This window comes from Mustela erminea, chromosome 10 (assembly GCF_009829155.1).
Source record: "Mustela erminea isolate mMusErm1 chromosome 10, mMusErm1.Pri, whole genome shotgun sequence".
Lineage (NCBI taxonomy): Eukaryota > Metazoa > Chordata > Mammalia > Carnivora > Mustelidae > Mustela > Mustela erminea.
Window position 1 is genome coordinate 107,912,904 of NC_045623.1, and position 15,407 is coordinate 107,928,310.

A 15,407-nucleotide genomic window follows, 5' to 3' on the forward strand; every position below is an offset into this window, starting at 1 on the left:
GCGGCCGGACCCGCCCCCTCGCAGCGCCCGCCTCTCCCTCCCACACTCTGCCTCCAGGCCTCGGCTAGTGAGGGAGCCTCTGGGAGGTGGGCAGGGCCCTGACCCCCTTCCTCAGGCCGGGGCTCACCTAGGCCTGCGTGCAGAGGGCCCCCCTCCCGCGGTGGAGATGCCGGCTGGGAATGGGGGTGAGCGCGCGGGGGATGGTGGGGTCCTGGGTGGCTTGAGGGTGAGGCCGCCCTCCGGACGCTGGGGCGCCAGCCCGTGAGGCTGCCCAGGCCCCGCCCCCACGGAGGGCCGGTCCCCACCTTCGTGTGTGCTCGAAGCCCACGGCCAGGGAGGTGGGCGGCTCCTCGTCCTCCTCGTCCTCGTAGGCGCCCTGGGGCTCCGGCGTGGGGGACACGGGGTCACCCTGCGACTTCCCCGCCAGACTGTCATCGTCCTCCTCCTCCTCTTCCTCCTCCTCCTCCTCCACGTCCTCCGGCTTCCCGCTGGCCAGGCCTGGGCACTGGGAGCCGCCGTCCAGGTCCTGGGCCTCCGGCCTGAAGCGACAGGGAAGGGAGTTGGTCTCGGACCCGGAAAGGCCTCGACCGGGCTCCAGCCGGCTCCTCCCTCACCCTCTGTGAAGAGAGTCTGCGCTCCTGGTCGCGGCCTTGGCCGCCGCCCCATGAAGTGGGCCGAGGAGAGAAGGGCGTCCCTGAGGGCGCGGCAGGGAGGCGCCTCAGCAGCAGGCCTCCTGCGATGCCAGAGGGGACACCGGCCACCAGGGATCCCGGGTGTGTGTGTTGGGGAGGAAGCCAGTGCCAGTCAGGTAGGGAGGGAGTCAGGGAGCTGGAGCTGGGGTTGGGCACTGCACAAGGGGTGTCCGTGGGGAGGTTTGCTGATTGACCCTTGCTCACTCCTCCTGGCCAGCCAAGAAGACGTAGGGACGCTGGCCACCCAGAGCGACGGGTCCCTTCTCTAGCTGGGAGGTCTGGCACCCTGGGCCGCTGTCAGCCGGGGGGCCCTGCCCAGAAGGGTCTGCTTCAGAGACTGGTGGCTTCTGTCCTGTAGGCCAGGCCCCACCTCATTTCCCTCGGGGTCACCCCAGCTGGCCAAGACTTTTCCACTCTGGATCCTTGTTTTTAAAAGGCAAGAGTCCAGGCTGAGCGAGGGCGAGCCTTCTTGTTCCTCCAGGAAATGCCGCTCGCCCGAGGGCCACCTGGCAGGGGTGCAGGAGTGCAGCACGCAGGAGGGGGGCAGGGAGGGCGGGCGCACACCTCCTGAGCCCACATCTGGGCACCCGTTCTCCTGACCTCGCACGGCCCACAGACATCTGTCCGCGGCTGTCGGGGGAGACAGGAGTCCCGCTCTCGGCGTCGAGGCAGAGCGGGGAGCCTTTCCGAGTGAGCTCTGGCCTCCAGATCTAGTGGCTGGGCAGACGGGCCGCCCACGGACGCCCCTGGGGGCCAGGCCCTCAGCCATCCTGGTCTTCCCTCCTTGCCTTTTGCAGAGCAAATACAAGACGTGGACAGGTGACCTGCCGTCCCAGATGGGCAGAGCCCCGCCTGACGCTTCCCTCCTCAGGGGTCCCCTGTGCTGTCGCTGGAACATGTCTGTCCACCACCAAGGGCCCTGGAGCCCAGTGGCTTGGGCCGGGACCAGGGAGCTGCCCCTCTCTGGCTTTCCACTGGGTGACTTGCAGGCCAGGGCCCGTGCCCTCATGGTGACATGGGGACACCCCTGTGTCGCAGATGAGACAAACAGCACAGGTGGGTGACTTGGGGGCCAGGACACGGGTTATGTTCCCCAGGCAGCCCCCTGCAGGTTTAATCGAACCCAAGGGCACTGTGCGGATCTACGTACGAGCCCTTCCGGGAGCAGGGAGCGCGGCCCCCACGGCCCATCTCCCACCGGCAGGAGGCCTGCATCAAGCAGGGGTGCCGGGGGAGGGGCGGCAGGGGCGGGGTGGGGGGGCCGGGCAGGCTGGCAGCAGCTTCAGGCAGAGAGAGCACTTGCACTGCTGTCCTCCAAACAGCCTCCTGCAGCACGTGACGTCCTGGGGCCACGGGGACCCCGCACCGGGCCGGAGCGTCAACCCCAGGAACCCGTCTCTTCCTGAATCGGGATCCGGAGGCTGGAGTCCGAGAGCCAGGCGCCGGCGGGCCTGCTTCCTCCGGAGGCCGCAGCCGCTGGCCCGGGCTGGTGGTCCTCGGCGCCCCTCAGGACAGGCTTCTCCCATGGCCCCAGCTCTGTGTCACCTTCCCGTGCTTCCCTGCATGTGCCCGGTGTCCCGCTCTCCCCTTAGGACACCGTGTGGGGGTGAGGGCCACCCCGATGACCTCGTCCTATCCAACTACATCCCTAAAGACCCTTTTTTCAAATAAGGCCCCGTTCTGATGTACTAGGGATTAGGATTTGGTGGGGGACAAAATTCAGCCCAGACATTAAAGGGGTTATAGGACCAGGAAGCCTGCCTGTCCCTAAATTGTCCTTGATGGTTGACAGAAGGAAACTGATTGAGAGGGAAACTGAATAAGGTCGGCATTGGCCCCAAACGTCTCACCACTTCACACAGACTGATGGATCTGTGTCACCTGTGACCGCGGTTCTCCCTCCTGACCGCAGCCTGGAGGCTCCCCAGCACCCAGGACAAGGCCTCAGCAGGACAGGCCATCCGAGGGCCTGGGTTTGTGGCCAGCTCTGCCCTGGGGCTTCCGGAGGGATCTGGGACCGGTCTCCTGTCTGAACCACCACCAGGGACTGTGGGGAAAGCCCCAGTGAGATGCTCCGCGGCGAAGGTCAGGTGGGGCCGTCTCCTCTTCCCTCTGTCCTAGCGGGTCTCCTGGAGAGGCCTCCTCTTCCTCACAGCTGAGAGCTGGGCCTGCCATCCGGGCATGAGCGTGAGGGCCTCGCTGGTGCTCCCGGAGGATCGTGCTCCCGGGGGGACACCGTTTGCAAATGCTTATAGGTTCTTCACTGGCCTCTATCCTGGATGCAGAGTCTCAGTTCAAAGGATGGTGTTCAACAGCCTGGTTGTGTCTCGTTGCCCGTCTGCAGGGCTCTGATAAGGCCTAGCACCCGGGTCTTCACATCTGTGACTTTCTCTGAACCCAGGCTCCATGCCTCCCCCGAGGGGCAGGGATCTAGGTTCCCGTGACACCATCGCATGCACGCCGGCAGCTTCGGATGGACGGGGTGCTCTGTCCACAGCAGAGCAGGCAAGGTGGCACCCGGACCAGAATCCCCACTGCTGAGCGGGGCTCAGGCTCTGGGAAGTAGCCCACAGCCAGCCTCTCCCACCACATCCTCCTTGGAGCCCACCCCAGGCCCTACCTGACCGGCAGGTAAGATCACCTTCCGGGGTGGGGGGGGGCATGACATAGGATGTGACGGTCTCAGACAAAGTCCAAGAGCTACGTTCATTTATAAATTCAACAAGCCTTCCCCGTGCCCCGCCCTATCCCCTAGGAGTACCGAAGACACGGTCTGTCCTGGAGGGAGCTGGGAGTGCTGAGACCCCTCTTCCCTCGCTGGAGGTGGCTGGGCATGGAGCCGGCCGGGTGGGGCCGGGGGGCGGGGCGCAGTGCACAGACCCGTGTAAGGGCTGGGCTCTGGCTGTTAGGTTCTGGGCCTGGCTTGATGGCTGGAGCCGGGCCCACCACCTTCTCTGGGCTCAGTTTTCTGCTGCAGAATTAGGCGATTGCTCCCCAAGGCTTCTTGCTGTTTGGAGAGCCTCTGGTTTTCTGCCGCCCGGCCTGGCACCCGTGCTCGCCCAAGAGAATGTCTTCCTGAGGGGTCTGAGGCACCCTCCCCCACGGGACCCCAGAGGAAATGCCCCTCCCTGGCTGAGCCCTGGGATCCAGGGTTGTGCAGGATACCTTCTACGTCCTGAATGTGAATTCTGCCATTTTCATGTCTCCGTGCGTGTGTCCGTGTGCGTGTGTGTACGTGCGTGTGTGTGCATTGTGAGTGCTCATGCGCACAGTGTATACGCAGGCGCGGTTTCATGTGTGTATACGTGTGCATGCGTGTGCACACATGTGGATTTGCACACACACACGCATGCGCCAGTGTACACCTGTGTGCACACGTGTGGTTTCGTGCACACACGTGTGTGAGTGCAGGTGTGTGTGTGCACATGTGTGCGTGCCTGTGGCTTCTCGCACACGTTGCATGTATGTACACGTGTGCATGCCTGTGCGGTCTCGTGTGCACCTGTGTGTGTGACACTCCTGTTGGGACACCTTCAGTGCCTCGGGTTAAATGGACATTGTCTGGACTCTCAGACCGCAGCAGGGTTCACGGCGGGAGCCCTCGCCCGGTCCGCACGTTGCCGCCCACAGCGCTGACGCCCGCGCCAAACCAGGCCAACACTGGTGCGGCACCGAGCGCACCACACCTGTCATCGGTCAGGACGTTTACTCTGCTCGCCTGTCCAGACCCAGACTCCAAGGGGGGGGTGGGGGGGTAGGGGCAGTACTTGCTGAAGTGCTGTCCCCCTCCCCCGGGCCACTTGCAGGTGGCAGAGCAGGGGACAGAATGGATGCCCATCAGTCTCCCTGTTGCCGTGGCCCCGGCCCCGTCTGGGGGCGCCCTGGGGGCCGGTGCTGGCAGAGGTGCCCCTCTGGGTGTGGCCACACAGGTGGGCTCTGGATCTAGGCCTTCTCAGGGTCCGGAATCGATTTCTTACCGTTTGTCGGTTCGTGTTGATGCTTGGTTCATCTCACTGTTGGCAATAAAGTTTCTGATTTCAGAGAAATAGGAGTCTTCTTTCTCGTCTAAAAGTGCGTGGTTGTCGGACTCGGAGGTGGGGGAGGAGGCACTGGTCCCTAGGTGGTTCGTGAGGACCCCGGAGTGCTGGCTCACTGTGGGGGGGGCAGCATCAGAGCAGGGGCATTCCCCGCTTCCCTCTTCCCCCCTCCCCTCCCCTGGGCCTCCCCCCTTCCCCCCCCCTTTCCCCTTGCCTCCTCTGGCGTCCCCTACAGTCCCCTGTCTCCCCATCCCCGCCCGTCTTCCCCCTCCCCCTCTCTGGTCCCCTCTCCTGTGTCTCTTCCCGACTAGCTCCTGGTCTCCCCCCCAGCCCCACTGCAGCGTCTGGCTGCCGGCCGCACCTGGGGCGTGCTCGTGCTCGTGCTTCTTGAGGTGCCGGTCGAGGTTGGTCTGCTGCCCGAAGCAGCGGTTGCACAGGTGGCACCGGAAGGGCTTCTCCTTGTTGTGAATGTTGCGCACGTGCCGCTGGAGGTTGGAGGAGATGCTGAAGGAGCGGTCACAGTACTTACACCTGGAGAACACACGCGTCTCAGAGCAGCCCGGACCCTGCCCTGAGGGCTGAGCCCCCACTCGCAGCCTGGCGGAGACCCCGGCGCCCCCCACCCCGTTTCCCAGGGCGCTGCTGTCCCAGGGCGGCAGGCTGAGCCCACCAAGCCCGCAGTGGCAGGAAGAAGCGTCCTCCGCCCACTGACGTGAGGGAGACCCGTGGTGCTGCAGGGGACCCTCCCCGCCTGCAGTCTCCCGCCTCTGCGTCTGGGTCCACCTCCGAGGCCCTGTCCGAGGACACATGCCCCCAGCGGCCTCAAGGGGGCGGCCATGCACCATGGAAAGACCCTCGGGAGCGTCCGGCGCCCACCGCCCCCAAGGAGGGGACCTGCTGCCGGTCATGTTCCTCCTTGACCCTGCTTGGGGGCAGCTGCCTGGGACCTTTCAGCGGGTCCTCCAGCCGCAGCTGGCCAACTCATGGGAGGGTTCGGGGGCTGCGCAGGCCGGCTTCAGCGCCGGAACTCCCCGGAAGGTGGTGCGGGGCACCCCGCCTGGCCACCCATCAGGCCGCGGCTGTTCCAAGGACGACGGATGACCACAGCCCGCGCGCCTGGAGCCCGTCGTTCCTGCGCTCCGTCTGGAAGGTGACCGCCAGCCCGCGCGCTCGGGGAATTTGAAGAAGACGCTTGTTCGCCAGCGGCTTGGGTCGTGTCCACGGAACAGCTGCGACGCCAGCCGCGCCCGCTGGGGGTGGGCCTCGCGGGGGTGCGGCCCTCACGGCAGCCCCGGCGGGACAGGGAGGCCGGCCTCGGTGCGGGGACCCAGCCGCACCAAGAAGCCAGAGCCGGAGAGCGCGGGTCTGCGGCGGGGGGCGGGGAGCCCCAGCCCGGGTCTGCGCAGCCCGGGGCCCGCGGGGCCTCGCCGGGCGCCAGCGCCTCCTGGTGGCGGAACTCGGAGCCGAGGCCCCGCGGCCTCCCGGAGCGGCTCCCGGGGCTCCTGCGGCGGCCTCCGCTGTGCCCGGGGCACCCAGGTGTGCTGATGTGCGCATGCGCGCGCGTGTTGTGCGCGTATCTGGGCTTCAGCCCTCGCCCGCGCCTTCACCGGCCGTCAGGGGCCCAAACACGCTCCTGCAACCGGACAGGAGGCTAGAGCAGGTCCCCGCACGGCACACGCGTCGGGGTGCGGCTTGGAAGGTGCCAGGGACCGGTCCTGACCCGGTGGTGGGGAGTCTCCCCCCCAGGCCCCGGCCCGATCGGCCGGATCACTGCAGTGCAGAACCCAGGCCTCACGCCCTGGGTCCCCAGCCCTGCCGGAGGGCAGAGTCTGGCCGGGCCAGCAGGCCTGTGTGAGGCGGGCCTTCGTGGCGCTGCCCTGTGACCCCTGCGAGGGCAGTCTGGACAGTCACGGTGCACCCCGGGGCCGCCGAGGCAGGAGGAGGTAGGTCTCCACGGGCGCGGAGCCTCCAGGGCTGTAAGCGCTGGGCCGGGAGCTGAGCGTTCTCATCCCCCAGGGGCAGCTTTGTGAAACTGTCTGGGGAGGCGGACGTCCGGCCTCATTCCCCCGGGGGGCTGACGATGGACCCACAGAGAACAGAGAGGCCCCTGCTAGAGGGGCCCCGGGTCTCCCACTCTCTCATTCGGTTTCCGGAGCTCCTTGGCTGCGGCCTTGCTGACTCCGGCTTCCTCCCAGGAGCGTCTGAGATTTTGTCAGAAGTGGCCTGGGCCAGCGCCCCCGTCCTCCTCCCGAGCGACCCTCTGCCTTCTGTGTGCTCAGCCCCTGCACACCTGTGCTCGGCCCCGCTCCGAGTGGGCCTGGTTAAGCTGCTTCCAGCCCCTGGAGCCTGGGGCTTTGGTCACGGCCTTTCTTCCCACGTCTCCTGACGTTCTCAGACCCAGCGAGCACCGCCGTCCAGGAAGCCTCCATGCGGTGGGGTCAGCGGTGTCGGGCTAACCTGGCAGCCGGTGCTGCCCCACACGAGGGGCCAGAAAGAAGGGCTGTCAGGTCCCAGGACACACCGTCTCGCTCCGTCATGGACGGATCCTTGCCCCCCGTGGTGTCAGGCTCCCAGATGACCGTCCTGCCCCTCACGGCGATCGCTCAGGAAGGACCAAGTGCAAGGCCAAGCCGGTCTGGGTGCTCGCCCCTTGTCCAGGGAACGGGCCTCCCCAGGGCCCGTCTACACGTGGGCTCAGGCCCACCGGCGCACAGCAGCCCCTGCCATGTTTCTTCGGGAAGCCAGCAGGGTTTTGACAGGTTCCCCCTAACAGTGCTGCACGGTCCCCGAACGGTCGGAGGCCCGAGTAGAAGACGGGGTTGCACAGGGTTGTTTCCTGTGACCAGAAACAGGGTTCTCTTTCCAATCTCCGTGGGGCTGGAGGGGGCAGGGGGAGCCGCACGTTCAGTTTGCTCCCACAGAGACGGGAGTGTGGCCCTCTCCCGGTTCTGATCTAAATCAATGGTCCAGACCAAGAAGCCCATTTGAGACTCAGCGGAGCAGTGAGCCCGGGCTTCCGGGAGCCGAGTTCTCAGAGCAGCTGGGATTTGCGTCGTAAATACGCTGACAGGCGGCCAGGGAAATTTATGGCCTCGCTGCGAGAAACGGCACGGCACTGCGGTCTCTGCGACGGGGAGTGGCCGGCCGCGCTGGCAGCTGAGGGCCTTGAGAGGACCTTGTAGTGACCGAGGCACCCCCCGCACCCCTAGGAAAGACAGCGGGGGGGGGGGTGGCCAGCACTGGGCGGGGGAGGGCGCAGCGTCCTCCCCGGGACCCAGCCGGGCCACACCAGCTGTCCCAGGGAGTGCGGGGCGAGGGAAGAAAAGACATTTTTGAAATCCAGCGCTGAAAACCAGAGCTAGAAAAGCAGGGGGACAGGTTTGGGCCACCAGAGGAAGGGGAATGGGGCCTCGCTCACGGGGAGGAAACGAGCTGAAGAGGGAGAGTCGTGCGTCCCCAAGTCAGAACCTCACGTCCCGCAGGAGCACGGACGCCAGCCCGCAAAGGCACGTGTCCAGAGCGCGGCCACAGCCCTGCCAAGGAGCGTCCCGGAGGGACCCCGGGCGTGGCCTCCAGGAAGGAGGCGGGAAGCCGCCCCCTCATTGCCGAGGCCGGTCTTCTGTCCGTCCAGCTCACATCGTAACGAGCCCTCCCTGCCCCCGCGTTAGGGACTGAGTGTTCAGCCGCACCGTGTCTCTCAGCCTGAGGCCAGGATCTCTAAGCTGGAGAAGCCGTTAGCCGAGGACACTGGGCCTGGCAGGAGAGTCGACCTTCTCTCCAGCAAGCAAACCATCGGTCACATGGGTCTTTCTCGCCTGGAGTCGGGGCTTTGGAAGACATTTAAGCGATTTCAGATAATCTCAGGCAAGGAGGAAAAGGAAGAGTGTCCGGGTTGTCCGGTCTGTCACCCTACAGCCAGCTCTCGAGGGGCCTCGCGTGCACGTGGTGGCAGGCACAGGTGGGGCCGGCCTGGAGCCGAGCTCAGAGGCCGGCAGCTGGTGGCGAATCGGCCTCCCCGGGGCTGGGGGCTTTCCCCTTTGGTGGGGCCTGTCCCTGGGATGGCCCGTTTCTGTGGACGGATGGGCAGATGACGGGCGAACTTTCTGCTTCCAATCTAAATTCTTCCAATGACCCAAGTGACCGGATGGCAGAAGTCGCAAGCACCACACTCCTCGTCTCAGGGCCGCCCCGAGCCAGATAAAGTCAGGATTTGCAACGCAAACTTTCAAAGCAATTATTGTTACGCAAGCCGAAACTCACAGATTGGAGAGAGCGAAAGAAATCAATGGTAATTAAATTCTTCTATAAACACAGCCCGGCCCTCTGGGGGCTCCCACGCGCGACACTGTGCAGAAGGCGGTTCTCATTTCAGGCAGGAGGCCAGACCAAGTCCGTCTTTCCTCTGCGAGCCTTTGTGGAGTTGTAAGCCACTTTCAGGGGTGGGGGCGGGGGGCCCGCGGGGGGCGCCCAGATCTGTAGAGGACGCGGCCCTGTGGCGGTCGGGGCGCCTGTTACATCTGGGGGGGCATGGGACCGCAGCTCCGGCGGGCTCCCCACGTGGCCGGCCTCCCCAGGGACGGGGACGCACACTGAGTGTGGGGCTAGCGGGGGACTCCATATGGCCAGACCGAAAGAGTCTCCTGCTGCCAACCTAAAGCCGTGGCAAGCTCCTTCTTCCCAGCGACGGCCGCTCACCAGACCGGACACACCCTGGGGTGAGGTCGTGGCATCTAAACCAGCACCTTCCCTGATTTGCCCCCTGGTCACCACCAGCTGGGGCTCTCATTTAAAATGCCAACTCTCAGGCCCCTCCCGGGTAGGGTCCCTGTCACCCCAGCCTTCTGCCTGGCAAAGGCCCCCAGACCAAGGAGCAGGATCTGCTCCTGACTCTGCACTGACTCTGCGCCAGTCATGGTCTGAGCCTCCGACTCCCTGCTTGGGAACAGGAAAGGCGGACAGCTCCCACGCGGACTTGCGGTCTGGCTGTATCTCTGAGGGCAGAAGCCCAGCATGGAGGGGACAGGAGGGGGCAGACACGCGGCTTCTGTCCAGGGCTGGCAAGCGAGCCTCTCAGGACACGCCACCCTGGGCTGGGACCCGAATTTGCACGGATCTCCTTTTGCACTGCCTGCCCTTCCTTAGGCACCCGCCCTGGCCCACTGGCCGCGATCGGGGCATTGAGCAGGGAGGGGTGGAGTGAAGCTTCCCCAACAGCCCACCCTGGGCCCTGGCTTTGGCCCGTGCTGCTCTGAATGCCGTGCCCCAGGCGACAGCGGCAGGTGGGCAGGCGCTCCTGGGAACCCCATTCTGGGAGCAGCCAAGACTCTTCCGGAAGTGCACTTGGGCACCTCTTGCCTAATCTTCAGAAGGCCCCAGGGCCCAGATGGCGGTGGGGTCAGGAGGGGGGCCAGGGAGCCACATGACACAAGGCTGCCGGCTCCCACCCACCCTCCCTGTCTCACAGGACGCAGGGCTGCCGGCTCCTACCTGTATGGCTGCTCCCCGGTGTGTGTCCTCAGGTGTCTCGTGAGGTTTGCTGATCGGGGGAAGATCTTGCCACAGTACCTGGGGTGGAGGGGCAGGGGGGTCGTGAGGCTGTTGTACTGCTAGACTCCAGCACCCGTATGCTTTCCTGATGTGGTTTCTCCGACTTGGGGTCTAGGCCCGAGGCCCCATACCAGGGGTGGGGGGCAGTTGGGCTCCACCGACTCTGGCCTGCTGGGGCTGTGCCCCTTCCTTGAGCGGCGGGAGGGCGGCTGAGCTGGCTTGCTCCCGCTAGGACAGGCTCGTGCTGCTGGGGATGGACGCCGTGCAAGCCTCTCCCCAATACTAGGCTTTCGCCTGACTCTGGGGCCTTGGTTAAATGGGGACCAGCCCCCCTTGGCCTCAGGCCCTCCAGGTTCTAACTGGCTAGGCTAAGGCTGCGTGTCCTGGTGCTCACGGGAACACAGCCCGCTGGGACGGGGGATGTCGGGCCCACACACACACGTGGGCCACAAATGACTGCCATTGGTGGACAGACTGGTGACTGCCACCACGCTGTGCTGTGGCTGTCATGGTTCTCCCAGGAAGCCCGAGTGTGACCCCTGTGACCGCCTGGGCGGGGCCGCCCGCCAGCCCCCACGCCTGCCTCACCTGCAGGTGTAGCGCTCCTTGCCCTTCCGGAGGATGGGGTCCGAGAGCGTGGGGGGCGGGGACCGGAAGTTGAAGGGGTGGTGGGGGAGGGGCTGCAGGGAGCTGCCCGAGTCTGCCTTCATGGCCGCGAAGCTCTCCAGCTTGTCTGTCATGGTCTCGATGGCGGACATCTGCCAGCAGGAGAGTGGGAGAGATGGTGGGTCCTCCTGAGCAGGCTGGCCTCACCCCCCAGACCCCCCCACGGGGTACCCTGGGGCCAGGCACGTCCCCTACTGGGCCAGGGCCAGAAGCTTGTGCAGGCTCCGGGCTGGGGGTGCAACCAGCCCTCTCTGGGGCTTCTTGGCCTCCGGGCAGACACTCTCGCTTCCTGCGTCCAGCCCTGCCCTGTCCTTCCCTGGAAGCCCGGTGTCAGCCCAGGGCCCAGGCCGGGGGAGCCGGAACCAGCCTTCGCCAGCTCGCCTCTCTGCCTGTCCCGGGGCATGTGGGGCAGGGGCAGACGGCAGCCTCGCGGTGGCAGTCCCCAGATTTGGAAACCCCCCAGCACCATCCTGCTGGCCTGACACTCCCGGACAGAATCACGTTCTGCTCTTGTCTTCTCTGTCTGTCTGTCTCTCTTGGAATAAGGCAGCTCCCTGCCTCCCGGGTTAAAAGTGTCTGTGAGTCTGGGCTGTGATTGCCAGCAGAGTTCTCCAGGGGTCCCGCAGCCCAGGGCCAGATGCTGCCAGCTGAACTGCCAGAGCAGGAGGCTCACAGGACGCAGCGCGGGATGTGGTGACAAGGACCAGAGGAGCCACCTTTCCAGGCCTTGGAGACGCCGAGGGCTTGCTTGGGGAGCACTCGGGGGTGCGGCCCTGGCCATCTCCACCTGGCGGGCAGAGCTGTGATCAGAGCCCCAGATGGTGCCTGTCCCTGAGGGCTCGGGGTTTGGGACCAGGACAGGGCAGGGGCTGCTCTTCCACTCTGTCCCCCCGGGTGTGCCTGTGCCATCCTCAGACACACGCCGCCTGCCTGCACTGCCCACCCTGTCCCTGCTGATGGGCTGAAGGCAGCTGTCTCGCACCTTGGCAGTGGCCCCTCCACGGCCAGGACGATGGGGACCCCGGGTGTGTCAGCGCCACTGCCCACCTGGCTCTGTCTCAGTCTTAGCCACAGCCTTAGAAGGTTCTGGAACTCTCCACACAGAGACTGCCTGGAGCTCCACAAGTGCTGAGGGGCCAGGCCTGCCCTGTCCCCCGGGGCTGCGCACGCGTGTCAGGCCTCCCAAACCAAAGGCCCCAGCGAAGTCCTGCCTGGCACCTGCTGGCCGCCGTGCGCTGACGTCACGAGGAGCGGCCCCGTGCTCCGTAGAGCCCATCGGTCTTCGTGCCCAAGTGACGGCCTGACCTCAGACCACTTAATTGGGTGACCTCCTAGTCTTCCTCCCCTCCCCCCGCCCCGTGCTCAGTCTCAGGGGCAGGCAGTAGGGGCAGCAGGGCCGGGGGGACTGGGCAGGAGGGACAATGGGCCGCCGGCCCCCTGCCAGGCCTCCCCTCCTTAGGCCTGGGTGGGTCTCCCTGAGGCCGCCCAGGTCCGGCCACCCAGCCCGCTCTGCCCCAGCTGATATCCCCGGGACTCCCGGCCCGGCTCCCGCACAAACACAAACACAGGATGTGCCTGGTGGCCTTGTCGGCTTTTTCCAGCCTGACCCGAGGAAAATCGGGGGAAGTTATTAAGCAAAGCCCACGGCCCCAGCGAAACAATAGGAGGCACTAAGTTTAGCTGTGAACCCAGGCAGGGGCAGGTTTCACAGCCTGGGGATGCGTGTCCGAGGTGGGAAACACCGAGAACAATGGCCTGGTCCGGAGGCATCCCACAGGTCGGCTCCCAGGATCCCCGAGTGGGGTGGCTTGGGGGAGGAGGCGGGGTCCCGAGGAGGGGGCACAGCTGGACCCTCAGGCAGGACCAGGGAGCCTCTGCCCGGCTCTGCAGCCCATCCCCGTGTCTGCGGCATCTCGGTGCCTACGCTCTGTGGGGACAAGGCGGGGGGCTGGACACGGGTGCCTATAGGTGGGGTGTGTGGCCGCGGCCCAGACCTGGGGGTTCTCTTTCCCAGAGCCCCATCTTTAGTCTTAGTGGTCAGCCCTGCCTGCCCCGCAGCCGTGGGGGGGGGGGCCTCCTGCCTGCCACCTCCTGAGACCCTTTGTCCTTGGGGCCAACCATCTGCTTCTGTCCTGTTCCCCACCCCCGTGCCCCCTCCCATGCCTGCTGCGCTCAGGTCCCCGCGCTCCCGGTCCTTTGTGAGCGCTGTGGTCGGTGAGCACCCCATGGTCTGGGGTCTTGGGCCACCTCCGAGGGCCCCCTGGGCCTGCCCCGCAGAGTACTACCCTCCGTCGTCACACTTCCTGGCCCTTCTCACCCTCTTCGGCCTCGAGGTGACCCGTAAGGGCTGCGGGGGGGAATCCCTGTGGGCCTCTGATGGGCAGGGAGGCTGAGGTCTGCCTGGATGGGCGCTCGGGGCCAGCCGCCCGCAGAGACCTGCATGCCTGGGCGGCCTGAGTGGACGGACCCAGCACTGGGGTCCCAAGGCGCGGCCGCCCAGCAGGCGTGGCGCCGGGGCCTTACCTGGGGGTGGAAGAGAAGCGGAGACGGCCGCAGGTACTTCTCCTTCAGGACTCCCACGGGGTCCGCCACCTTCCGCTTCTCCACCCTGCTGGACAACACCACCGAGGGTTACGGACCTCACCGAGCCGCCCGGGGCTGAGCAGGGACGGTGGCTCCTGAGCCCCCTGGTCAGGGGGCAGGGGCCCCTGCTTCCGTGGCCCCCGATTCCCGTGTCTCCCCTGTCACGTCCCACGTGACCGTGACGGAGCCCACCTGCCGGCCCCACGGCCTGCGCGCCTGTCCTTGCCTGATCGTGCTTTCTGCGACCTGCACGTGCTCCCCGTCACCTCACCCGGGCCTGGACCCCCGCGAGCCTCCCCAGACTCCCCAGCTGTCATCCCCGGGGGGTCGCTGGGGCCTCCCTGTGGTGGCTAGGTAGGGTCTCCCTAAACCCTCGTGAGGGCAGCTGGAGAGGATGATTCTAGAATGTTTTCCAAATGCTGGCGACAACTCCGCCCGTCACAGAGCAAGGGGAGAAAGTGGCCGGGGCGGGTCCTGAGATCCCTCCCGGCAACGCCAGCCTCAGTCTCCTCACAGAGGCAGAGAGTCACACAGCGCCGTCTGGGGACACCGGCCATGTCCCTGCACACAGACACGGTCCCTCTGAGCACGCCCTACACCAGCCGCTCCCTTTGGGCTGCTCCAGGGCCTCGCTCTAACACGGCCTCCCCCAGGGCCCGGCGGGACGGAGTGTGGGGGGATGGAATGGAGCGTGAGCCGCAAGAAGACCGCACAGCCCGCAGGGAGGAGCCCTGTAGGACCCCCAGCCTGGCTGGAGGGAGAGAGAGAGGGGAGGTTGGGAGGGGTCCTCTCCTGGAGAGGCAGCGTTGGTTGTGCGGAAGGCCGGCTTGGCGGGCATCTTGCCCTGAAGCCTGGCGGTGTTAGGTTCCCTAAACCCGGGGGACGGAGGACAGTGGGTTACGTGTGTGAAGGGAATGGGATCTGGGGGCTGGCCCGTGGGCACGGTGCGGGGTTTCCCGGGAGTCCCCCGGGAGTAGGGGAGGGTCCCCAGCCCTAGCTCCAGAGGCCAGCCTGCTTCCAGATAGCTTTGCCTGGGGAGAGCCCTTCAAACGCCACCCATTCTTGTTTATCTTGATGGGCTTGGTGTGCAGGGGGACGAGGTGGGGCGACCCTGCCCTCGGACATCTTGCAGGTGTCTACGGGCAAAGCTGGGGCCCAGGCATCGCCTCCTCAGCCCATGGCCCCTAGACCCACTGCTGAGTGCAGTGGGCAGGACCTGGCCAGGCCTCTCCTCCGCCCACGCCGCACCCAGCGGCTGTCTTGCTGGTATCGTTCTGTCCCACGTGCACCTTCGTGGATCCGGGCTCCCCACCTGCACGCCCACCACCAGGCTGCTGCTGGCCCCTTGGGAACGCAGGCCTCGTGCTCCTGCGCTCCCTGAACACGGGGTGTACACGCACGTGTGTCTGCACGCAGGCCCCTGTCCCAGCTGGGCACGGTTCCTGCCCCACCAGGCCTCCCTCCCAAGGCCCACCACGGGCACAGCCCTCTCTCCTCAAGGCTCAGCCCGAGGCATAGGGCCCGTAGGACCTGTGTGATGGGGAGGCGAGACCCCTCCCACCTAATACACCCACCTAAGCCACCCAGAGATGGGGGAGGGGAGGGATTCAGCCGGCCCCTCCCTGGGAGGGCTACCACAGGGCTGGGGCTGATGTGTGCAAACCCTCCAGAGCCCCACCTCCTCCTCCTTGTCCTCCCCCCAGAGACTCTGCTCTCTGCTGGGCCTTCGGAAACCCCCTCCGTGGCTCCAGGGGCTGGTGGGGCCCCCCAGGGTGGCCTTGGGGACGTGCAGGCGCTGGGAACAGAGGAAAGGTTGGGAGGAGACAGGGTTTGTCCGGAGAAGGCGGCGGCACACAGAGGGGTCCCGGGTGGGGTCGCAGGG

At 66.2% G+C, this 15,407-nt stretch overlaps 1 protein-coding gene across 8 annotated transcripts in view; it reads right to left on the reverse strand.

The window, feature by feature from the left end:
- The window catches only part of PRDM16 (PR/SET domain 16), a 298,034-nt gene that overhangs the window by 6,129 nt on the left and 276,498 nt on the right, over positions 1 to 15,407 (reverse strand). For 5 of the 8 annotated variants that reach the window (XM_032303585.1, XM_032303587.1, XM_032303589.1 and 2 more), the window contains 6 exons: positions 13,466 to 13,553; positions 10,865 to 11,034; positions 10,217 to 10,294; positions 5,091 to 5,260; positions 4,670 to 4,844; positions 306 to 539 (listed from right to left, as the gene is read on the reverse strand). In XM_032303585.1, coding sequence (XP_032159476.1) covers positions 306 to 539; positions 4,670 to 4,844; positions 5,091 to 5,260; positions 10,217 to 10,294; positions 10,865 to 11,034; positions 13,466 to 13,553 — 915 coding nt within the window. The other 3 variants (XM_032303586.1, XM_032303588.1, XM_032303592.1) reach the window with 2 other exon arrangements.